This window comes from Sarcophilus harrisii, chromosome 1 (genome assembly GCF_902635505.1).
Source record: "Sarcophilus harrisii chromosome 1, mSarHar1.11, whole genome shotgun sequence".
In the NCBI taxonomy this organism is placed as follows: domain Eukaryota; kingdom Metazoa; phylum Chordata; class Mammalia; order Dasyuromorphia; family Dasyuridae; genus Sarcophilus; species Sarcophilus harrisii.
Window position 1 is genome coordinate 685,944,577 of NC_045426.1, and position 26,042 is coordinate 685,970,618.

At 39.4% G+C, this 26,042-nt stretch overlaps 1 protein-coding gene across 4 annotated transcripts in view; it reads right to left on the minus strand.

The window, feature by feature from the left end:
• The window catches only part of KNTC1 (kinetochore associated 1), a 96,830-nt gene that overhangs the window by 41,248 nt on the left and 29,540 nt on the right, over positions 1-26,042 (minus strand). For 3 of the 4 annotated variants that reach the window (XM_031948489.1, XM_031948490.1, XM_031948492.1), the window contains exons 18-36: positions 25,898-25,987; positions 25,352-25,405; positions 21,348-21,409; positions 20,617-20,728; positions 18,722-18,865; positions 18,470-18,526; positions 18,268-18,369; positions 16,367-16,486; positions 15,748-15,891; positions 15,419-15,517; positions 14,507-14,610; positions 13,768-13,867; positions 12,952-13,086; positions 12,341-12,460; positions 11,220-11,292; positions 8,119-8,186; positions 5,537-5,817; positions 4,703-4,875; positions 3,370-3,467 (exon numbers count right to left, since the gene is read on the minus strand). In XM_031948489.1, the coding sequence (XP_031804349.1) occupies positions 3,370-3,467; positions 4,703-4,875; positions 5,537-5,817; positions 8,119-8,186; positions 11,220-11,292; positions 12,341-12,460; positions 12,952-13,086; positions 13,768-13,867; positions 14,507-14,610; positions 15,419-15,517; positions 15,748-15,891; positions 16,367-16,486; positions 18,268-18,369; positions 18,470-18,526; positions 18,722-18,865; positions 20,617-20,728; positions 21,348-21,409; positions 25,352-25,405; positions 25,898-25,987 (2,136 nt within the window). The remainder of the gene's footprint in view (positions 1-3,369; positions 3,468-4,702; positions 4,876-5,536; positions 5,818-8,118; positions 8,187-11,219; positions 11,293-12,340; positions 12,461-12,951; positions 13,087-13,767; positions 13,868-14,506; positions 14,611-15,418; positions 15,518-15,747; positions 15,892-16,366; positions 16,487-18,267; positions 18,370-18,469; positions 18,527-18,721; positions 18,866-20,616; positions 20,729-21,347; positions 21,410-25,351; positions 25,406-25,897; positions 25,988-26,042) is intronic. The other variant, XM_031948491.1, reaches the window with a different exon arrangement.

Sequence of the window (26,042 nt, forward strand, 5' to 3'; positions counted from 1 at the left end):
AGGATAAATAATCATTGTAGACAGATTGGCCAAAATACCCAGATCCCCGACAAGATTCTAAAAAGGAACAGCTGGGCCTCTGAAGTGATGGGGACACACAGCTGCTGCTTATTTCTCTAATAACAGAATTATTATTCTATTCAAGAATTTTAGGAAATAGCCTCAGGGTGCCTCTCAGTTGTGCTGGAGAGGATGGAAAATGACCTGGCTGTGGCAGAAAATCAGCATATGGAAGGAAAGCCCTGTAGAGTGCACGGATATTCAGGGAGAGGAGAGTAAGAAAGACCAAGTGGACAAGAGGCCTGTTACATGTTCAGAAGGAAGAGCTGAGGGTGGAGGCCAGGGCTGGCCTAGGAGCCCCCACATCAAGGCCTGAGACCGAGAGGCGCTGGGCTGTTGGAGGGTTGGGGCTGGCTCCCATGTCACTCATCTACGTCAAGCAGCTCAGGAGCTCTCTGGTGCACTCTGGGGGAGAGAGCAGGAGAAGGAGGCCCAGGCGGAGTGCAACATAGGAGACAGAACTTCCAGACCCTGGGATACAAAGCCCAAGCAAGAAGTCAAAGGAGCAACAACAAGGGATGGTGGAATGACCTTTCTCAATGTGTATATGGAGCCTGTGACACAAAGGCCAGTCAGTAGGAACATCTCTGCCACTACAGCTAGGCCATCACTGGGCTAAGAACTAGTATCAGTCTGTAATCTAACCTAGATTCTAAATTTGAACAAAATGACTATTTCAATAGATAAGCTGTTCAACTGTCAATCCAACCTTGTAAGAGCTGGCTTCAAAAATTGAAGTCCTGACCTTTTTATCCAGGGAATCAGCTTCCAGAAGTTGGAAGAGACTTCAGAACCCATCTAATCCAACCCAGTGGGAAGAAAAGGAGGCAGCAGGTGGCCATGTGGACACCAGTCCCATCCCCTGCAGCTGCCAAGATTTTCCTTTACATCAAGAACCAAACCTGCTTCTTGGCAACTCCTACTTTCTGGCAACTCCTAGTTTGCTTTTTGTGGCCAAGCATTCCAAGTCTCATTTTCCTCATGAAAAACCCTCTAAAGACTTAAAGAAAGCATCATGTCTACTTTGGGTCTTTCCTTTTGCAGGGTAAAAAAAATATACCCAGTTCCTTCCATTGATCTTCATAGCACGATCTCCAAGCTTTTGCCCATTCCAGTTGGCCTCTAGCTTAGCAATGGCCTTCCTAAGTCATGGCCTCAAGAACTGGGCACAAAACTCTGGAAGAGCTCTCTGGGTTTCCATCACTGTCCACTCATAGAAGGTTCACGGTCCACTAAGATCTCCAGATAAAGCGCTGACTAACCATACCTTCATTATGTGGGAGTTGTTGGCTTAAAGTATAAGAGCATAAAAAATAAATAAAATAAATTATAAGAGCATAAAGGGTATAAAGTACAAAAGATTACACTTATTACTACAGATTTTCATCTTATTAGATATACTCAAATATCCATATTTTTGAATGTGGCTCTGTTATCCATCTAAACTCTGCCTCTCAGTTTGGTATCATCTCCAATAACTCATAAGTAAAAATATTAAATAGCAAAGAGTTAAACCCAGAACCCTGAGGTATTCCACAGGAGACTTCTTAAGAGATGACAATGATCCATTAATGATTATTGGGTGGGTTTATCTTATTCAGTCAATTCTGAATTCAGCTAATCCTATTACTGCCCAGCCCATGTGAGTATGTCTTTCCTACAACTACAGCAAGATAGACTAGCAAATGTTTTGCTTAGATTTAGAAAAAATATATCAATTGCAATCCCTTAATCTACCAGTTTAGCCATCATATTAATAAATAAAATAATCCAGCATAACTTGTTGGTGATGAAGCTTGTTCTTTGAGATAACTGGCTCTTCATCTAGATCCCATCTAGATTCCCCCCACATGGGGTCTCATAAGTGAATGTGAGGGTTGCAAAATTATGATTATAATATCAATAAATATTTGATTTGTTTACCTATTTTACATACCTTTATATTTGGAGTCACATAAAAATTTCCCAGGTGAAAAAGGATTATGAGTGGGAAAAGTTTAAAAAGCCCTGATCTAGATCATACATTCTTGTCCAAGAGAGTCCACAAACTCAAAGGAAAAAAAAAGAATATTGAAATATGGCGTTTTCTTTCTTTGTTTCAAAACATGAACCTATAACCCAAAGAGATCATAAAAGAGGGAAAAGGACCATATGTGCAAAAATGTTTGTAGCAGCTCTTTTTGTGATGGCAAAGAACTGGAAACCAAATGGATGCCCATCAATTGAGGAATGGTTGAATAAGTTATGGTATATGAAGTAATGGAATACTATTGTTGTATAAGAAATGATAAATAGGTTGATTTCAGAAAAGCCTGGAGAAACTTACATGAACTGATGCTGAGTGAAATAAGTAGAACCAAGAGAACATTGTACACAGCAACAAGATTATGTGATGATCAGCTGTGATGGACTTGGCTCTTCTCAACAATGCAGTGATTCAAGGCAATTCCAATGGACTAGGGATGGAAAATGCCATCTGCATACAGAGAGAGAACTATGGAGACTGAATGAGGATTGAAGCCTACCATTTTCACTCTTCTTTTTGTTAGCTTTTCCCCTTGAAGCCTACCATTTTCACCCTTCTTTTTGTTAGCTTTTCCCCTTTAATTCTGATTTTTCTTTCACAACATGACTAATGGAAATGTTTAAAATGACATTAAAACGTATAACCTATATCAGATCTTGGGTAGAGGGGAGGAAAGGGATGGAAAGAAAAAAAATTTGGAACTCAAAATCTTACAAAAATGTATGTTGAAAATTATCTTAACATGTGATTTTTGGAAAAACAAAATACTGATAAAACCAAACAAAACAAAAAATACCATGATCTTGAGCAGAGGTCCCAGATGCCACTAGATTGGTAGGAGCAGTCGGGTGAGGATACAAAAAGGATTAAGGATCCTGCTTTAGCTGCACAGAAACCATCCATTTAATAATACCTTCTAGAATCTTGCCAGGAGTAAAGTTAAACTCACTGACTTACAATCAGTTTGCTGATTCTATTCTCTTGAATAAAAAAAATCAGGACATTTGCTGTATTACCAGTACAGAGTATCAATCAGGCTTATATTAGTCTCAGATGACTTTGGAGAAACCTAGATCCTTTCAAGGGTCAGGAGTAGAATAGAAACAAGAAAAAGTGGGGAGCGTAGCCCATCCTTTCAAGGAAAGCTACTTATCTTTCTACTTTTCCCTCCCAGACTAGTGGAACTAGTATAAACAATTCTGCAAGTCACTTAAAAATGGAAAACTGTAGGCTAATGGGTATATATAAAAGTTTCTTAAATAAGAAATTCAAATAGACAATACCTTTATTAGAGTTCCACAGTCCTCCATCTGGCAATGTCTGTAAATCTCCATCGCAATTAAAGTATATTTACACATTTCCAGAGCATCTAATAAAAAGTCTGAGAGAATTTAAAAGATGCATCATCAGCCTAAATTTAAGAATCTTTTTACATAAAACAGTTAGCCAGTTCCATTTAAAATTTTCAAAATGAAAAATAAAATGGAGGAGGTTATTATTGAATTTTGCCTTCCTATGAAACATTTTTCGGGCACTCTGGTCTGAAAATGAGATGTCTCTCTTCTCTTCTCTGTAGAGGTGAAGGATTATGGATGTGGAACACTGCATATACTGTCAGACCCAGTAGTTTTTTGGTTAATTTTGCAGAACTGTTTTTTCCTTCTTTTTCTTTCTTTCTTATTTTATGTTATGAGCGATGCCTCTCCGGTGAAGTGAAAAGAGATGTATATGGAAATAAAAATAAAGTAAAAAATAAAGGACATAAAAATTTTTCAAGAAATTAGAAGAGGGGTCCTCAAACTATGGCCCACAGGCCAGATGCAGCAGCTTGAGGATGCTTAACCCCCTCACCCAGAGCTATGAAGTTTTTTATTTAAAGGCCCACAAAACAACGTTTTTGTTTTTACTCTAGTCCAGCACTCCAACAGTCTGAGAAACAATGAACAGACCCCCTATTTAAAAAGTTTGAGGACCCTTGAATTAGAGAGTTAAATTAAAAAAAAAAATCAGGATCTAGCAAAATTTTCTCAAACCTATAAAGCTGAATCAAGATAGATGATGATAGACAGACAGATAGATATAGATAGATGAATGGATAGACAGATATGGAGTCAGACAGATAGAACAAAGTGAACATTAACAAAGAAAGCTCCAGTCTGTGCCAGACATGGGGCTAAGCACGGAAGACAAAAATTCAGGAAAATGGAAGGTCCCCACTCTGGGGGAGCTCCCGTTCTATTCGAATAGGAGAAGACAGCACCCAGAAGGCAGCTAGAATGGTGGGAGGGCAGGGGTTTTGTGCCAAAGAGGCAAAGATAAGGAGAAGAAGTAAAGAGAGGCAGTTAAGGCATGAGATGATTCACTGCTGGGATTTTACTCAAAATAGCAGCATCTGAGAGAGGCACCCATCAGGAAGAACAGGATCTCTTTTCCTCTGTGGTCAGCAATAAAAGAATTTACATTTGAAGTATCAATCAAGAGTCCATAGGAGAGAACAATAGAATTGAAATCCCAATCTGTAAAACAGGGCCAGTGTCTATTTGATTTAATTTCTTGAGTGCAGCGAGCCTGAAAGCACTCAAAGCTTCCTTGATGCTAACAATGCTCTAACCTCACCTGGGCTACAGATGGTGGCGGCCTGGCACGCCAGCTGATGGATCTCCAGAGGAAGGTTCAACCCTTCAGAAACAGTTATTGGAACATCTGCCCTCAACATCTCACAAAGTTTCTGACATGTCAAAACCAGCACTCTCCCCGTGTTGGGACTGCAGTGATACTGAAACAAGTCCCTTTGGAAAAAAGAAAAGAGGGAAAGCACACAATTAGAGCACTGGACTCGGGAGCTGCAGTCCTTGTCTTTGCTTGTATTAAAGGAACACTATCAATATCAGCAAACGCTGGTAGAAGCGTTTTGACTCGGATATTGTTCCTTTTTTGGTAGTAAGTGCTGAGTGCAGTCCAGGATGAGGCCCATGCCCTTAGGACAAAGTTTAGGCCCTGATCTTGGAGGGGCAGATTCGCTCTGTGGGTAGAAAGAAGGCAGGCTTTGAGGTGAGGAGAACCTCACTTAATTCCTACCTTTGATACTTCCTAGCCATATGATCCTGGTCTAGTCCTTTGTCACCCTCTTGAGTCTCGGTATCCACCTGTCTCCTGGCCCAGCACTCTGCCCATTGAGCCCCCTGGCCACCTTCTGGCCAAACAGGATTAAGTGCCTTGTCCGAGACCCCACGGCACTATGTGTCTAAGGCTACATTTGAACCCTTCTCACGTCCTATCCACCAAGCCTTTGCTGTCCTGCGCTATTTCTGTCAAAGTGATGTCCTGCCTTACGTGTGTGAACAGGCCAGCATGACAACCACCACCCAAATGCTTTCACAGAAGAGCTCAGCTATGTGATGAGAGGAAGCCATCGCTATTTTCAGATCACTGGGCAGCCCCTGCAGTCACCTGCAGAGCTGGAGGGCTTCTTCAATTCTCCCCGACTTTAAGGTCTCCAATACCACTTCAGCCTCCAGGTCTTCCTCCGACACCAGCAGGCCCAGAGTCTGTCTGTACAAACTCGATCGAAGAGACACACTCTTTGGGTTAGGAGGGGTCTCCTCTGGGGTCTTCCTGGATTTCTGCCAAGCCAGGGAAACTTCCTGAGTATTAATGGGTTCTTCATAAAGTCCAGCTATTAATGAACGATTCCTATAGTCTTCAAACGGGAGGAAGAGCTCAAAATCCTCCTGTGACAAAATAAAACAAGATGGGATCCCCAAGTTGTTAGCAATCCCCATTATTCATTCACGTCAAGACCCTTCTGCTTTGAATCCCACTTCTCAATGCGAAGTGAGCTCCATCTCAGTAGGACATGTTTGTCTTTGTCCCCCAACCCATCTAGCCCAGAGAACAGATGAAGTTCTTGTTTATGCGTCAGTTCCTGAATCCAATCTTGGGAATACAAAGGAAAAAACAGACTCATCCCTATTCATAAGGATTTACACCGCAACAAGGCAGGCTCCAAAGAGATTGAGAAGTATACCAAGAGTAAGTAAAAACAGGAATCACAAACCAATAAAAAAGAGGCAAAGACAAGGGGACTTGAGAGGGGGCACTGAAAACTGAGGGATCCCAAAGGGTTTCACCAACAAGGTGGAATTTGCTCTGTGTCCCTCAGGAAGAAAGGGATGGAGGCCTTGGGGGAAGAGGGTGAGGGTGGAGGCAGTGCACACTGTGCACGAGGAACCAAAACGAAGTCTGTTTGGCTTTCCTCATGGACAAGGGAGCTCGAAAGAGAAAGTTTGGGTTTTAAAAACTCCACAGAGAGCAGCAGTTGGTGCAGTGAGTAAAGCACCAGGCCTGGCGCCAAAAGGACCAAGTTCAAATGCGACCTCAGACGCTTACAATCTCTGTGACAAGTCACTTAATTTCAATTGGCTCCAAACCCTGCCCCCCAAACCTCACTACATTTTATTCTAGAGGCAATAGGAAGCCAGTAGAATTTATGAAATTGCAAAGTGACCTGGTCACAGGGTCTAGGACAGAGCAGGTGCTTCTCCTTTGTTCTTTAATTGTTTTCAGTTCTGTCTCACTCTTGTGACTCCATTTGGGGTTTTCTTGGTAAAGACACTAAAGTGTCTTTGACTGAAACTTCCTTCTCCAGACCATTTTACAGATGACGAAACTAAGGCAAATTGAAGTGACTGCCCAGAGTCACACAGCAAGTATGTGTCTAGGGCTTCCTGACTCCAGGCCCAGAGGTCTACCCACTGAGCCACAGTGGGAGAATGCTTATTGGGAGAATTACTCAGATTTTAAAATTCAGTTGTGCAAATGAAGCTAACACCAGTACGTTTATGTGTCTCATGTAAAGGACTCTCACTAATGAAACTCATATTTAGGGAAATAAATCCCTCTTTCTGTCTCTGTCTCTCTCTTTTTTTTTTTTTTAAAACAGTGCTGGGTTATTGAACAGTGCTGTAGACTATTAGAATACTTATAAGATAACAAAAGAAAGAGCAAAATCTTGCTGATAAATAACAAGAGACCCAAAGCTTTATTTTTTTATACGTGGATAAAGGGAATCTGTATTTAAACTCAACAAGATTGGATCTGTCTCTCCACAGCTTACATTTAAAAGTCCACCAATAAATCCCCTTCCAGGGAAAGGCTGGAGCAGGTGCAACCCCCCCCCCCCCCCCCCCCCCCCCTTACTGTGATCCACTGAGAGCTGGTACTTGACACAGAGAGGCCTCCTAGGGGAGTGCACGAGAGCTCCCCCAGAATCGGGAAGAGAGGGTCCTCTTTTACATTTGGACTGTATGACCTAAGGCCAAGCGTCTTAAACTCACGAAGCCTCAGACAACATGGAAGCCTAGCTGCCACCAAGAGGCTCCGTCCCCATGAAATAAGCTCTTCTACCTAGGCCACCAATGGCCTTGAACTAGGAACAAATGCAAAGGAATTGTTGACCAAGATGTAGGTTCTGCTTGTTTAGCACTTTTAGCACCAGCACACTACCTGTGTTTTATGTAGCTTTGATTATTTTTAACATAAAGTGATTTTCCACTTAAAGTTCTTGCATGCATTTGATATCAAATGGTATATAATAAGAATGGCTCTTGGAACCTCTCTTTATTATTTCCCTCTTCAGAATAAAAGCATCGAATGAACCAATGAAAAAGTGCTTACTATATATTTACTTATCAGGGGGCAATCAAGAGGGAGGAAAATTAAGAGAATCAGCCCCAGTTCTCAAGGAGCTCATTCTAATTGGAGCAGATAATATATACGTGTGTGTGTGTGTGTGTGTGTGTGTATGTGTGTATACACATATATACACATACACACAGGCTGTCTATATCTATCCATATCTACATATGTATATCTACTACATGTATACACATACATCTATCTATATCTACATAAAGATAATATATACAGGAGCAGAAAATATATATAGGAAATAATATATACACACTATACACACACACACACACACACAGATAAAAAAATAATAAATGGAACCCGTAACTCAGATCTCTCACCTGTAAGCTCCTAATGGTTTTAAATACTTTTAAGTTTTCATCACATTCATCCAACTTCAGAGGGTTTTCTGTAATTAAATTTAAAAAAATAGCAGCAACAAATTACTATAAGTCTTAAGATGCGCACATTGACAGATTCCATCAGAAAGGATGGCTAAAAATGTAACTATTTCTCCTTTCAATTATCTTTAACAGATTTCCTCAAGCACTGGGGCAGAAAGGATGAAGTAGACTACAAATAGCTTAATTATTCAGTATGATTAGAGTTAAAGAAAAAAACATAGGATTAAAATTGAAGGGACAGAAAATTCTAAACTCACTGATATTAAATTTGGAAATGAATTGTAGCATTTGCTCTCAGAGCAAGGTTATTTTCCTACTGACCTAGCTGGGATTAACAATGCTGCGAGTTTGCATTTCCCAGACCACACACAAAGGAGGGAGAAGGCAGGTAGCTGTAGAGAAGGCTAGATAGCAAGGAAGGATAACCTGGATCAAAAGTTAGCTGCTTTTTATATTGTGACAAAAGAATTTCTGGCCTAGAAGTCTTGCTGCCATTGTGCTAAGAAAAATTCTGCCTGGATTCTTTCTCAGCACTTTTATTTGCTTGAAGCAAACAGGTCATACACAAATGCTGAAGTCTGCAAAACTGAGCCTGGCACATAAATTTCCCCGACTCCTAAGGAGAATCCTCTCCTCTTCCCTTATGACATATATATGCCTTTATCGTTCCCTCCTGCTTTCTGCAACATTTTATGGACCCAACCTGCTTGTGTATTTCCATTCTATGCAAGATTCCTGAATCCTGGGCTCTCTGACTCTCCCCCCCACCCCCCCAATACATATGAGCTTGAACTCTAAGTGTAAATAAAATCTGCAGAGAGCTATCTCTGGCTTTTTAATTAGGTAATCAATGGACTCCATGGATAAATTTTATTACAAAATGAAGCCATACAAGCACACAAGAAGTACTGTGAACTCTTGCCATGAACACGTCTGCCTAAGAAGTTGCCCAAGTCAAGGTACCTTTATGGAATACCTACTATGTGCCTGACACTGTGCTGAGCCTGGGGAAACCAACAAAGGCAAAAACAGTCTACACTTCTATGAAGTTCACAGTTTAATGGGGGAAAGCAGTCATATAAAACTATGTACAAAGAAGATACAGACAGAATAAACTGAAGAAAATCAAGGGTCCAGCAGGATGGTGCAGTGGATAGAATACCAAACCTGGATTCAGGAGGACCCGAGTTCAAATCTGACCTCAGACACTTCACACTTCCTAGCTGTGTAACCCTGAGCAAGTCATTTACCCTAATTGCTTTACTGAAAGAAAGGAAAGAAGGAGGAGGAGAAGGAGAAAGGAGGGAGGGGAGGAGTAGGGGGAGAGAGAAGAAGGAAAGAGGGAGGGAGGGGAAGAAGGAGGGAAGGGAAGGAGAGAAGAGGGGGAGAGGAGGAGGAGGGAGGGAAGAGAAGAAAGAGGGAGGGAAGAATAGAGAGAAGGAAAATCAAGAGAAAAGCATTCAAATTAAATGAGACCAGGAAAGGCTTTTCGGCAGAAAGTGAGACTTTTTCTGAGACTCAAAGGAAGCCAGAAGGAAATGAAAAAGGAGAGAATTGTAGGCATGGAGAAATGGAGTGTTTTGTGTAAGGAATAGCAAGGAGGACAATGTCACTAGACTGCTGAATATATGGAAGTTAAAAAAAAAAAAAATGGTGTAAGAAGACTGAAAAGTTAAGACGTGGCCAGGGCTTTAGAAGCCAAACAGGACAATTCCTATTTGAGCTAGAAGGTAACAGTGATTGAGTTAGATCAATCAATTTGACAGCTAAAAAGAGGAAGCACTGGAGTGGAGAGAGACTGAAGGCAGGCAGATATCAAGCAAGGGGGCCAGGGCCACAGTTCACAAGGGCCAGAGGCAGGATTTGAACTCTGCTTCTCCTGATTTAAGTCAGGTTCACATAAGCAGCATCACAAAAGTTGACTGTGGGTAGATGTGTCCCTATTCTGTCAGGAGAACAGTGAGGAGGGATCACCATCCCATGGAGAAAGAAGAGCACAGGGGAAAAGAGCTGGAACAAGTTCAGAGGCCTGGGACCGAGCACGAGTTCTCAGCTAACTTAACCAATGACCCCTATGAAGGAGTCAGGAGGCAGAAAGGGCAGTGCCCAAGTCTGGCAGAGGAAGACCCTTCCTGACTGGATGAGCCAGCTGACAACTGGTGATGAAACACTTGAGATTTATTTTGAATCTCCTTTAAAAGCATAGATTGGGGAACCACCATGAACTTAACAAACATTTATTAAAGACCAAGGTGGTGAGGCACAGGGCTAGGCCCACAGAAGGAGGGAGAGCAAGGGAAGAAGCAGCAGAATCAAGTTCAAGTGACTGGGCAAGTTCAGCGGTGAAAGAGAAGGGTAACTGAAGGCCCGGATCTAGGACAAGCTGGAGAGATGAGGGAGCTGACAGAACTGACAGAAAGGTGATTAGCCAGGGTAGAGAAGAGAAGGAAAGGGATGAAGAGGAGCTGGCGGCGGTTAGGAAACGTGGGAGGACATCCAGAATATCTAAGAATCACAGGGCAGAAGAGAGGCCAGAAACGTCAACAAAAAGTTCTTGAGCAATGGTGGCCAAAGCAAAGGCCTAGAAGCGGCAGATGGAGCAAAGGCGGGACAGCTCAGGCTACGGCGCTATGGGAGTCAGCAGTGAAGGATCCAGGGAGAAATGTGGAGTGTTCCAGGCTCAGGTTAATGCTGGAAGGTGGGAAGTGTATGAGCTCAAGGATGACAAGAAATGTGGTTCCAATGGAAGAGGAAGGCAAGGGACCCAAGGAAACAAGGGAGCCTTGTGGGGATGAACAAACAAAAGGCAGCCCTAGGAGGGCACAACAAGTGGAGACTCACAGGGAAGCTGGTGTATTTGGATGATGGATAACGAGGAAAGTTAGAGACAAGTAGAAAAGGTGTTTAATCTTAAAGGATGGGGAAAATGAAGGAAGCTCAGATGGTAAATGCAAAAGCATTAAAGAGCCCCAAGCTTCCATTAAAGAATTAAAGTCTCTATGCTATACCAAGAAAAAAAATCACAACAGAAAACTTGCCTTTCTGAATGTCACGTAGAGCTTTAATAATGTTTACAGTTGTCCTTACTATGAATATCCTCTGTATCTTATCCTGAAATGCAAATAACTCAATGAAATTCTCTTCCACCTTAGATTAATTTTAACAAAAAGTACAATGCAAAAGTACAAAAAGCAAAATACATTCAGAAATCTACAACAGTTTTAAAGAAAAAAAAATATCCCGTTAACATTGTCCCAACAATAAACTCAAAAATCTGTGACAAACAGGAGCTCTGACAATCTGTTTATACTTTAGGTTAGGCACAATTACATTGAAAGAATTCTGCAATCTTCAAAAAAAATTCTTTCTGTTAATCCTCCGATAGTGCTTGCTGTAACTTGTCTGGTCTGCAATAATATGTCTGGTAATGCTTGCAGTGAAAACACAAGAGTTACCCTTTTCCATTTCCTGTGAAGGATTTCAGCTGGCTGCCTTCTTCCTCTCCTCTTCCTGACTCATTCTCTGCAATGTTCTTTGTAGAGAGTTTCTGACCATATTCAACACTTTGGTCAGAGAGATTGATTTGGATTGGACGCTGCCCACCCCCTCTCACTACATGACTACGACAAGAAAGAGGCTAAGCCAAAGATCCATCCTTAGTTATTAGGAGAGCCAGAATTCAAATCCAGGTCCTCTGACTCCAAATCTAGCAATCTTTCCACTGCTCCTGCATGTATATGAAGTGCTTCATAAACTAGTTTGGATTTGTTGTTTAGCTGATTAGAGTTATATCTGGCTCTTTGTGACCCCATTTAGGATATTCTTGGTAAAGATACTGCAGTGGTTTTGTCCTTTCCTCTGCAGCTCATTTTACACATGAGGAAATTGGCAGGAGACAGTGGGAAGGAGAGTCCAAAACACCAAGGTGGCCTTTCAGATTTTTTTCATCTCTGGGATTATGCTTAACTCCAAATCACATGGAAATGAGCAATTATCCTTTAACTCAAGACATCTGCCTAGAAATTCAGTCATTAATCCACTCATGAAATTTAAAAAGATAGATCTTAGTCAGTCTCTAAATCTATGTGACCAGCCCCAAATATTCCCAAGCATGGCCTGATTCCCATTCTCAAGATGCTTCTTCAAACGTAAATAATACCTCTTGGGAGTGATCTGGTTCTTCCTGGAGTGCTAAGCGTGCCCATATAATCACTCTTTCTGCAGTTTTCTCAGCTTCAGTAGGAGGCAGGGACTTCAAGAGGGATAGACATTCTTCATCCTACAAACATTACATGAAAATGTCAAAAATGGACGTCATTTACAATGGATACAATTTTTTCCCATGCCTTGTCTTTTGTTTTTTATTTACTTAAAGATGAAAGTGTCTTTTAAGAGAATATAGATTAATAGACAGAAGAGCCACTAAAAGGCTTTGCAAGCACCAAATGCTCTCCACACAAGCCATGCTGAAATGAAATTCAGTTTCTGCTGTGTTGGTTTTAAGAATCACCAAAAAAACAGAGACCCACCAACATGAAGAATATGAAGCGAGACCTGCCTACCTTGGATCTGTGGACACAAAGAGAGGAAATTAGAAATGATTGTCTCTGGTATTTTGGGCCTATAAGAAGTAAAGGGTTTGAAGCTACTCTCAGTGCCACAGCCACAAGAACACGGGCTCTCCTTCACCCCAGAATCATGGCTCACACATTTGTCAGTGCAATTCACCAGCTCTCTGAACTGACGTACCGGCTCTCTGAGCCGACGTACCTGCTCTCTGCTTATCAGGTCGATGATCCTTAAGCTGTAGATTTCATCTTTAGACAACAGATATGCTTGAGCTACCTTTAAAGCATCCTCGAGAGAGGTTGGGCCATTTTGTTTAAGGATGTATCTGATGACTCTCTGAAACAAAGCACAAATCATTCTTACTTTTGGGGGGAAATTATGCTGTGAGGGTAAAGAAATCTGACTAAGAGAACCCAGAACACCTCGGGAAGTTGTATATTCTTAGAAAGAGTCTTCAATTATGATTCTAATGTAAGTAAAGAGCTGAAAAATTTCTTACTCCAAAAAAAAAAAAAAAGACAAAAAAATTTTTAATCTATTTTAAAAAACAGTAATCACAGATAAACTATTGAATCTTAAATGGAATCTTAGACACTCTTTAGTTCAATTAATGTATTTTTTTATGTACATTCGTTTCAATCACATCCAACTATTAGTGATTCCATTTGGGGTTTTCTCGGCAGAGATACAGAAGTGGTTGGCCATTCCCTTCTCCAGCTCATCTGACAGATGGGAAACTGAGGCAGACAGGATAAAGTGACCTGCCCAGGATCACACAGCCAGTAAGGCTTCCTATCTCAAGATTTGGTGCTCTATGGCGTCATCAGCTTCATTTCAGAGTGAGGAAACTGAAGGCCAGAAGAGTCCTATGTCACTGGAAAAGTCAAGACTGAGCCTAACTTGGAACCAGAGTGTCCCCAAATGACGCTTTTAGAGGAAAAGAGCTCCATCGGCTTCAATGATGCTGCTAAGAACAGAGGGAACTGAAGGGGTAAATGAGTGTGGACCCTTCCTTACCATTATCTCCTTGTTTAAAAGATGTGAGTCTCTTATTCCATAACCTCGTAGAAGTTTCTTCATCTCCATTAATTTGTAACTTTCCTGTAATAATTTCACTCTAGAAAACAAAGGTCCTTGTACAGTGAGCAGTTGCTAGCATTTTTATATAGCACCTACTCTGTGTGTGGCACTTTACAAATGTAATGTCACTGGATCCTCCCCCTGGCTCCCTCACTCAGAGAGATCTAGGATCTCATTCACTCAATCAGCAGATATATGCCAGGCTCCACAGAGTGATGAAGGAATTGCCCCTAAGAAGAAAGCTCACCACCTGACTCCTGCCCTCCCTAGAGGGCTCTTGCTTACATTCTCCCAAAGATCTGGCCCAGGGGTCCCCCAACTTGCTGGGGGCTTTCCTCAGTTTCTCCCAACATTAGTGTTAATGTTGTTTAATCATTTTTCAGTCATGTCTGATTCTCTGTGACCCCATCTGGGATTTTTTTGGGCAAAGATAGTGAAGTGGTTTGCCATTTCCTTCTCCAGCTCTTTTGACAGATGAGGAAACTGAGGCAGACAGAGTAAAGTGACTCATCATACAGCTACAAAGTGTCTGAAGCTGAATTTGAACTCAGGAAGATGAGTCTTCCTGATTCCAGGCCTGGCACTCTGTGCACTGTGCCACCAAGTTGCCCACTGGTATTAACACTGCCCATTGAAATGACCTAAATGTTAAAGGTTTAACAAAATGGATTCTTACTTGGGATGGTCCATTTCCAAATGCTTCTTCACCAGCTGTTCTACGGCTGCACTCCAGGGCACTACGGCCCCATACATGATCTGCAGCACGGCGTCAAAAATGAGCTACAAGAGACAGGCTGCCATTACAAAAAATCCCTATGTTGCGGTGCGGGGCCTTCCCCTTAACTTCATCCCATCATTTGTTCACATCTCCCCATCTCAAGTTTTCTAAACAAGGTCATGCATATTATTTCAACTTACCATGCATGCATGTGGCCACTTTAGGGTTATTTTGCTGTATTTATTTTAAACAATATTCTGATTTCATTTTTTAAAAGAAATTGCTATTTTCAAGAGACAAGTTACCCAACGCACTCATTTGCACTGTTAAAAGCTCTGCAAATTCAGGATCTTCCATAATCTGCCTCTAATCTATCTCTCCAGAAATTATCATCATCATCTTTTTAAATTACCTTAAAACCTGGTACCTCTAAACACCATGCTGGTTTATTTGCAGTTGCCCAACCATCTCATGACTGCCTCCGTCCATATCTCAACTCATGCTAGTACCTGGGATGCCCTCTCCTTTGACTCTGATATCAAAATCTGACCCATCCATCAAGGGCTAATCTGAATGCTGCCTCTTCCCCAAAGCTTTTTTATACCCCGGGCAGAAGCAAGCTCCTCCTCAGAAATTCTCTAGTATCTATTATTTATAAAGCATTTACCCCATGTTGCCTTTTATCATGATTATGCATGGATGTGCCTCATCTCTTATACTAGATTGTAAGATTACTGAAAGCAGGGACCATATTCTGTCTATTCTTGTACTTAGCACTCTGTACATAACAGGTGCTCAACAGCTGTTTGTAGCACGGATTACCAAAATCGAGATGCAGTACATCCCAGCTCCTGAGTAGTGGGTACTTACATCCACATCAGACAAACAGCCTATAATCGCCATGGCTTTGGACTCCCACGAAGTCTCAAAGAGTGATGCAGATTTGCAACTACATCTCTCCAACATATCCTGAAAAATGAGAAATAAATCAGGGAAGAAAAATCAACTGGTTACAAACACAAAGGGATGGCTGCTGAATAGGAAAACCCCATAATTCTTGAGACAAGATTCAATCCACTATTAGGACCAGCAGTGTGCTAAGAAACCCCAGAGCTGATGTCTAGGAACTTCCAGGAGTCCAACACTTGGTGTGCTCCAGGACACAACTTGCACATGAGAATGCCTGAGATGAAGCTCACCTTTATGTACAGCAAAAGAAGTGGTTCCTCTTCCAGGTTATGCTCCTTCATGTACAATTTTACAAATTTCTCTAAGACAGAAGGAATAAGTTCTGGGGCCAAAACTTTGTCAAGCATCCGAAACACAATGGTGGTAGTGTTCTCCTAAAAGCCGGAAGACAGAAAACCTTGATTTGATAAGCTCTGAGTAGGAGGCAAGAGTTGATAGTTGGATGGCTCAGGGCAAGGGCAGGAGGAGGGCGATTTCTAGGTCAAATAGGAGGAATGTGATGGCAACTAGGAAGAATTTTATTGAGAAGGGAAGACAGGCGGAATCTAAGGGGTCAAAGCCGCATTCGTAAGGGCTAGATTTTTCTAGGTATAGGTAGAATGTGGTAGAATGCTTTCAGAAAGCAATAAAAACTACGATGGTTGCTAGAGCAGGGTTGATTTGAAGAGTCACTATTAGGTTAATTATTTTTCTCTGGTTTTACCCAGAACTTAATGATTGGAAATCAGTAGTACTAATTATACTAGAAAAATAGGAGCCTCATCAGTAGATAGAGATATACAGAAATAGTTACACTACGTCTACGAAGTGTCAGTATCAGGTGGCCATTCATGGAATTGAGCATTTTACCTTCTCAAACTCAGAGAGAGCCAACTTGCAATTGTATTTCCTGTACAGTTTGATTAGGTTTTGCAGGTTATTCACCAGCTTCTTCAAATGGCAGACTTCTTCAGTGTTTTGATAATCCTTCTGAAATAAAGCATTGTTAGCACACAAGCATCTTATATGTTACAGGATTAGCTCTTACACATCAGCCAACGGCTCTCCCAAGGGCAGCCTGTTCTTGCCATCTGCCCTGCGGTGGGCCTTCTTTACAGATAGCATATTGTCTCCCCCAATTAATATGGGAAGAGAGCCGAGCTACCGCCTCCTCCCATCTGTATCCCTAGTGTCTCACAAATGCTTTTCTATACATTCCTTCACTTATTCATTCTAGAAGGATTTTTTTTAAAGGCTTTCATCGTGTACTCACCCAGGTCAAAGATAATTTTTAAAGTAGTTTGCTTTTTTAGAAGACTCAGAGTAACTCTAGACTAACATGCAAATTTATCAAGGATCCATGATTCTGCCATCACATGTTTTTGACTTGGTAGATAAATTCCAGTGAGTTGCTTACAGCACGCAGAGGATAGTGTCACACATATAAATGTCATACAACTAAGTAAGGGTCACATTTAAACCTAAATGCACATCCAACTCTCTTAACTTCAAGCTCAAGTCTCCATCAAAGAAGCCTTTCTCCAGGGCAAGTCTTTTCTCCTCATTATTAAAAACAACAACATAAAAAGAGCTCATATTTATATAGTGCTTTAAGTTTTTCAGAGCACTTTATGTATAACATTTCACTTGATCTGGTAATTGAACACAGGATAAGACTTAATATTGTCAGTCTAGGAGCTAAAAAATCAGCAACATGAGACTTCTTTTTTTGTCAAATTATTTTAAACTAAATTAACTTATGACAGCTTCTGAATTTGACAAGTTTGTCAGATTTCATTTGACAATTTAAAAATCTTACACATGAATCTGAATCACCTAATCATCTTATTCTAGCATTCAGCATACTGGAAAAAAAAATGCTAGCATTGACAACAAGACTTGCTTCAAATCCTGCCCAAGATCCTGATTATACAGTAATGGACAAGTTGCTAAACCTCAGTGCAACTCAGTTTCCTTATCTATAAAATAGGGTTCCTAATATCTGCATCTTACAAGGATATCATGAAGATCAAATAGATATTTGTGATAAGCACTTAGCACAGTACCTGAAACATAATATGTACTATATAAATTCCTTATTCTCTTCCTTTCCCTCCTAAGATGAGAGTAAAGAAATTCTCCCCAAGAAATATCAAACATCATCTTATGAGGTACTAAGAACTTAATGTTCAAGAGACAGAAAAAACAACAGATATTTACTTAATTGCAGAATAAATCCACAGAGGATCAAGAATTCCATTCTCTGACGTTTGTGTACTGGAAATGAAACTTCATCTTATACCAATGCTGTCCTAAGGATAACATTGCAAATTCTTCTAGTGAGTCCTTTTGGAAACTTGTTCTTTTAAGCCACAAAATCTTCAAAACGATGAGATAAACTCTTGCATGGCTTAATCATTCAAATTAAGGCTGTAGCTGGACTAATAAAGCCTTGAAAAACCAATGTTAATTATGGTTCTGCTAAAGATTTCACTTTTTAAAAGGAATTCATCATATTGCCTAAGTGGAAAATGTTCCCTTTAAATTTAGTCATATTGTTTTTTCAATGGAGGAATTTGTATTGTTCTTTTGAATAATTTCAAGTGGGCAAGAAAATGGGTTAATGAAATACTTTCAAAACTCTACATCCAGAAGAAAAAAGCAGAGGGGCTGTCCTGATGCCCCAATTCCCCACAATGGATTCACAGAAATTCTCAGGGCTTTTCTGCTATCACATAACTGAACATAATTTTATCATCTAAACATCATACCAACACGATGGACTGGCAGGAAGACATCCACCCTAAGGAATCAGGATTTTCAGACATAAAAAACACTTGGGCCACCTCAAGTCCATTCTCTGGCCAGTTTGCCTGTAAACAATATCAGATACCAGGAGAGATCACTAGCAGAGCAACCAAAGGAATTAGGCCCAGAGCCTAAGCCTTTTTCAGTATTAATTACACTTATTACCTTATCAGTTAATTCAAGATTCCTTGCTGCTTGCTCCAACCATTTTGCAAGGATTCTCTGAAAGAGAGAGATTGTTCTCAAACTAAATGCATGCTCTTGTCTCTGTGTGTACACAAAACTCAAAAAAACCCCATTTCCAAACACAGTAAGAACAAACTGCTGTTAAATGAATGGACTCTTTGAGGAAAAAGCCAAGGAAGAAGAGAAAGGAGCAGATCCAAGAGGCTGAGCTGGGGAGCAGCAGGCGCTTACCTGCCCATCTGGTAAGATTCTTTTCACAAATGGAATCACGTCACTCTGAAGCCACAGACAAAGCTCTCGCATGGGGATACTTGTGCTAATTGAGTTCAGCAAAGTGTCCAGCTTGTTCACATCAAATCTGCTCTCAAAATCTGCCTAAAAACAGTGAATTATTTGGATTTGTTCCTAAGAATTTATGCAAACTGACGAAGAGCTGCATTAGCAGAACAGCGAGCCATCAGGAAAGATGCCCTGTCCTCCAGTAGCGAACAACGTACAAGCTGACTGCTCTCCTAGGACGGTCTGCACCTTGTGAACTTCGAGATCAATATATCTTCCCAGAACACAGCCACGACACCCATTAAGAAGGACAAAGTTTTAGTAGGGGGGTTTTGGCCTCAAGACTAATACCAAGACAGTGACAGACACAATAATATAAGACATAAGGATGCCTGAGATAATAAATGCTTTTTGTCACTGACTTGATAATGAGTTCTGCCATTCTACCATCAATGGATATAATGAAAGATGGCAAACAAATAGAGAGAACCTACTCTGGTTCTGACTCTTACTGGCTCTATAACGCAGAGGCAGGTCACATGATCTTTTGTGCCTCAGTTTACTTATTTGAAAAAAAAAGGAGGGGATCACAAAAAGGATGCTTGTGAGCACATGCATGCTGCAAATATCATCTTTTATGATCAGAATCACAGGTGGGTGGTTGGCTGTATACCGAGATCAAGAAAAGCAAAGAGGTCTCAACCATGCTAAGAAGTTCCACAGACAATTTAGGGTAAAAGCTGAAGGAAGTGAGCTGGCAATTTGAATCAAGCGAGGGATTACCTTCACTAATGGCAATGAACTACTAAATGTTCATAATGTCTCCTGTGAGAACAAGATGCTGCAAACCATGAGCAATGGTAAGTTATTATTTTTATTTTTGAGGGTAGCAATAACAAACACTTTGATTCTGAACCTGTGGTACAATCCCAATGTAGAGAAAGGATCGAGCTTTCTATCTATTAATATAAAACTTTGGCACTTGCGGGTTTTGAATCCATCGATTTCAGGGGGCAAATACTTATCCTATATAAAAGATGCAATGGGCCCTCAAATCCCAGTGTAGTATCAGACTTAGGGTTTTTCACAATAGAAGAACAAAGATTTTAAGATGTTACAATTAATGTTAAATGTTTTCATATTGTCCATTTGGGGAAAGTTATAACCTATATATCTAAAGGTGCTTAAAAACAATCATGTGGAATCAGGATTCCAGGTTTGTCTTACTTTGTTGAGTTTCTAAAGAGCTGGATGATAATGCAAATGTGAGGTGAGTGAGCTATATATTGCTGTCCTAAAGAAATATGGGAAAGTGCTTTGTCACCAGAAACTTGGCTGCCTCTGGACAGCTCAATGGAACTATTTGTTCAACTTGCTATCATTATAGCATGATCCATCTCCCACCCCAAGCAGCTACTGAGTCTCACTGATGCTACTGAGGATACTTTCATTAATCTCCAAACAACTGCATTTGGGTCATTTTTGCAATCTCAAAAGAATATGAGAAATTCCACTTTACTTTCACTGGGGAAGATGGTGCATTGTAGATCGAAGACTCCAAATCTATGTTTGAATAATAAAGAACAGTTGGACCAAATGAGAAAAATTCAGAGTAATGAATCAATTATTCAACAATTATAATGGAGCCATATTGTACCTTCCAAGTTATTTCATAACCAGAAAGCAAATTTACATCTTTGAATGGACTGGTATAGAACATTATTTGCTCCAAGTGATAAGAAATTTAAATTCAACATGTCATTCCTGCAAGATTAATCTCCAGTGTTCATTTAATAATCTTTCCATAAGCTATGGAGTCATTCAAATAAAAATACAAAATTTCTTACTCGATGACGAAGCCAAAGAAACTGTGCACAAAAAAGGTTTCCCTCTTTTAGCTGAAAATAGATATCCTTTAGAATATCTTCATTTTTCAGAAATTCGATCCAACGCATTCCACTAAGATAGCAAAAAGGAAAAAAGTAATAATTTGTCACAAAATTATTCCATAATATGAATTATACATGTGACACAGATGGGATAGATGGGTTTTGTAGTGAGTACATAGAGCATTGCCTGGAGTCAAGACGATCTCAGTTCAAATCTGACTTCTGAAATCCCTGTGTGACTTGAAGCTAGTCATTTAACCCCTAATTACCTCAGTTCTTTAGTTGTAAAATGGGGACTCAATGGAGAAACTCATGGTGAACCACTCAAATATAATTGCCAAAAAAATCCCAGGGATATGGGGTGATGAGTCAGACCGACTAAACAATATTTGGGCAGATCAGCAAATACAGATTAAAGGAAACAGCAAGGAGAGGGGGATAAAAATATGAGGAAACAGGGAGAGGGGAGAAGATTCTAACCAAGAAGATTAAAAAGAATTTTTTTTTATTTCTTCATAAGGCATTAATTTGACCATTTAGCAGGAAATAAAATCCTCTATATACCTTTGAGTCACCAGAAAACAAATTCTGTTCCCCTTTTCTAGTTAGCTAATAAAAATAATTCATCTATGATACATCCCATAGATTTAATACATAACTTAAAACTTAAAACGGGTAAAAATATAAACCTGAATTTGTCTGGTCCAAATGCTCCATAAAAAGTAGCCAACTTGGCACGGGCTTTTAATACCTACAATAGAAATAAAATAAATATATATTGTTTCCATGCAATATTTCCCTCTCTTTTTTTTTAATTAAAAAAAAAAAAAGACAGAAAAGGAAAACAAACAAAAACTAGAACATTGTCATGTACCCAACAGAACTTTGGGGAGAAGACAAAATATATAACAATAAATTACTAGTTCAAAGGATATATCTATATATATAATATAGAACAAATTTTATTCATGAGTGTCCAAATTCTCCTTGGTGGTTTTTTTGTTTTCTGCTGTGCATTTTTTATTTTATTCTTTTTTTCCCCTTTTGTCCTCACCCCTTCCCCAAATAGGCTATAACTAATCACAGATATATTTGTATATACATATATATATATAGATATACACACACACACACATATACACACACCCACACAACCTGCCCCCATATACATATATCTATATAGATACATACATAGAGCAACATGCATACATATCTACACACCCCACATGCATTGATTCATATGTAAACATGCATCAAAAACAATATTATAGTTCACATATAGATTTCTCTCTTGATTGAATCATTAAGTTTGACTGTCTAAAATCAAAGATTACTAGCCATATTTTTTTCCCTAATAAATTATATTTCTGATCCTTGTAGAATTTATGTAGACCTTTTCTTTCCTATCCCTGTTAACTCTTCTGCTTTAATTCTGCTTCTTAACTTGCCTTCCAATACTTAACTTCCTACTACCCATGGATCCCTTCCTTGTCTTCTTTCCCCATCCTTTGCTTATCCCTTCACATTATTCTCACCCCTTATTTCTTTATAGATTTTGGAGGGTGCTATACCCTTCATGGTATATATGTAGTGTTGCCTATTTAACCCATTCCTGATGCAAGTAGGTTTTCAAAACTTCCAAGTCCTCTTCCCCCCTCTAATGCCTCATTGTCTACTCTTCCTCTGCACTTCATTTGTGTAACAAAATTATTATTTTTAGTTTTTCCTAAGTGGTTTCGAGTTTTAAGAGTCAGATCATACGCAACTCTGCCTCAATCTTTATACCCAATTGCTGAAGTCACTTTTAAACATACAGTATACATTTCTGTGTAAAAAATAAATAAATAAATAAGCATTTTGTCCCTGAAATTGATCTTGGATACTGGCTCTTATGTATTAAATTTTCTCTTGAATTTGTGTTTGGTTGAAAGTACTGAAAATCTGCAAGTTTGCTGAATGTCTTTTTTCTCCCCATTTAATAATATATTTTTCCTAGATATGATATTTTTGGCTTCAGGCTTAGTTCTTTTGATTACCAGTATATATGATTCCAGAACCTGATGGCTGCTGCTAAATCCTATACAATTTTAATTATAGCTCCAGCATATTTAAATTGGTTTTTTCTTGCTCCTTACAAATTTTTCTCTTTGATCTAGAGGTTTCAAAATCTGGCAATGATACACCTATATGTTTTCCACAGAGTCTCTTTGAGATAATGATCAGTGGATTTTTTTTTTCCTATTTCTTCTTTCCCCTCATGTTCTATCACTCCAGGACAATTTTCTTGGATTTCTTGCATTGTATCAAGGTTTTTTTTTTTTTTTTTGTCACAGCTTTGAGGAGGTCCAATTATCCTTATATTTTCTCTTCTCAATCTGTTCTACAAATCTTTTGTTTTTCTTACATGATGTTTCATATTCTGTTCTATTTTTTTCCATTCTTTATGTTGTTTTGTTATTTCTTTGTCTTTAGCTTCACTGGCTTCCCCTTGCTCTATTCTACTTTTCAAAGAGCTATATTTGTCTTTAAGATCAGTATCTCCCTTTCTAGTAGGTTAATTTTTTTTTTTCATTATCTTGTTTTTCTTGGATGGTTTTTATTATTTTTTTTTTAGTTTTTCTTTAATGACTCTCTTTTAATTTTCAAACTCTTTTTTTGAGTTCTATAAATTCTCTCTGGGCAGGGAGCCATTCACTGTTACTCTTTGGGTTAGAAGCTTTTTTTACTTCAGTATTCTCCTCTGAAGATGAACCCTAGCCTTTCCTATTCCCATAGCAAGTTCTATGGTTGAGTTCTTTCTTTTTTGCCAATTCATTTTTTTTCAATAAGTATTAGTGTAAGCATCTCTAATCGTGGGGTTGGGTGGTGCCTCTAGCTTCCCTTCAGCTCTCCCCTCTGATCTAGAACCTCAAACCAAAAGCTCCCCCCTCCTCCAAGTGCCCAACCCACTGCTTCTGAGCTCACTGGTTCCTTCTGGCCCAGAGCTTTGTCTCTGCAGCACAGCTGGACCTTACATTCCTAATCAAGTGAGGTTCACTCAGTCTTCCAGGTAGTGAAGGTGAAAATTCTTATGGTTCCCATTGAGGCTCCAGCTAAACCCAGCCAGTCCCAATGGGAAGGGGAGGTCCCCACTTAGTGTTGAAGTTACCCTGGAGGTGCTTGCACGTCACATCAGGCTGGGGTCTTTTTAGGATCTTCCTGAGTTATAACAGGAGGACCTCTGTTTTGTCCCAAGTTGTCTTAATTTTGCACCTATCTACGTTTTCCCTGGGGCAAAAATTTGTTCTGTTTGTGGAGGAAATCTGGAGAGTTTGAAATTTACTGACCTACTCCACCATCTTCCCATAATCCTCCCTCTCTCCATACAATGTTGAAAACTAAAAATATAGAGTATTTCAGAAATCTTGGATTAAAGATAGAAACAGAGACAGACACACATTCTTGGAGGAAACCTACACTAGAAATCTAACTTTGATGTATCTTTATGGTACAAATATGAGTTGGGGTTCTTAAAACTATGTTGGTGAAACAAAATTTGGCAAGTTTCTTTGGCAAGCTGGAAAGACTTCAGGTATGGGTCCAGTGAAGGACCAAATATATATTGTACCAGGATCATCCCAACTAAACTCGCCACAAGAATGGGCATCAAGGTAAACTTTTCGTTACAGCAATTCTTAAAAACCACCAAGTTTGAGAGTATGCTAGTTTGTGGGAAAAGGAACGACTGTGATGAACTCATAGATCATTAAAGGATATATGAAATGTACATACAGATGTATATGTACATTTACACAGATACATTAACATATTTTTGACTCTACATACTGGTGAGATTGCATGACAATATTTAATACTACTTAGAAAATGTTGATATGATAAAATTATTTCTAAGGTCTCTTAAGTAGAATGTCATTTTAACACAGTAGAATATCTAACATCCCCTTGAAATGTTATTAATAGCACATGAAGCATAAAGTATTTTCATGGCCCCTTCAAAATCAATTACTCCAGAGTCTCCACATTGATTTATATAAAAGTCATTAGGGCAACAAATGAGTTAGGCTGAGCTAGCTGTTTTGTCAAAAATAATAAATATAAGTAATAGAGAGATTTGTCATGCAAACATTGCTATTGTCATTATTACTGATCGTTCTATGCTATGTCATTATTAGTGATCCTTCTGATCAATAATGAATCACAATAGGAGAAAGTCATTGTAAATAAGCACTAACTTCTCAGCTGTAAACAAATATTAGATTAATTTATAATAACATCAAGTTATTTCAGACATTTGAAAACATTCCATTTTAGAGGGGATATGGGAAAACTGGAACACTAATACATTATTGGTGAAGTTATGAACTGATTTAACCATTCTAGAGAGAAATATGGAACTATGCCCAAAGGGCTATGAAACTGTGCACACACTCTTTGATCCAGCAGTGTCTCTACTGAGCCTGCATTCCAAAGAGATCATAAAAAAATTGGAACACAAAGTTTTGCAAGGGTGAATGTGGAAAACTATCTATGCATATATTTTGAAAATAAAAAGATTTTTATTTAAAAAAAGAGAAAGAAAATACTCTGTTTTATATAAGGGTAAATTTTAAAAGTATGTCAGTAAGACACAAGGCAAACCTTAGTAAAAAATATACATTCAGAAAAATCAGACACTGTGTCATTCATTACTTACCTCTGTTAAGCTATGTGAAAAGATAGTGGTCATTTTATCTTCTCTCTTCAAAAGCTAAGACGTTTGAAAAAGAAATATACAAAGTTAGATTAGGATGTGACCAAATGACAGCCACATGATAATTCTTTCGTGAGAATATTTTGGGTTTTTTTTTTTTTTTTTTGTATTAAAAGAAAACTTTTCCTTAATCAAAACAAATGATTTTACCTTAAAAACAATTGTCTCTATCCCTGAGGCTCAGAGCATGGAGAAAACATAGCAGGTATATGTAACTTTTGAATAGAAATGGGAGAAAAAACTCCAAAACTGGAGTATCTTCAAGAAAACGGATATAATTAAGAATGGCTATTCTGCCGTGTTTTCCCACTTTAAAAAGTGCTAGGGTTTTTAAAAGCTGACACTACATCTATATCATGGTAAACTATGTCATATCCTGAAAATGGCTGGGTCACTCTCAGCCCAGAGATGCTAGTCCTCCTGGAAAACCCCCTACAGCCCAGAGGGACACAGAGAACAAAGAGGAAAAGAAGCTGTAGAAAAGCTTACTCTGACTTTGGCATAATTCAGCATCTCCTGAGCTGTCTCGAAGGTTGGCCACTGCGCCTTCAGGCAGTAATCCACCACAAACTGGTCCTCCTGTGTGGCAGATGATTCTCTGTCAGACTTGGAGACCCTTGAAATGCAGGCCACT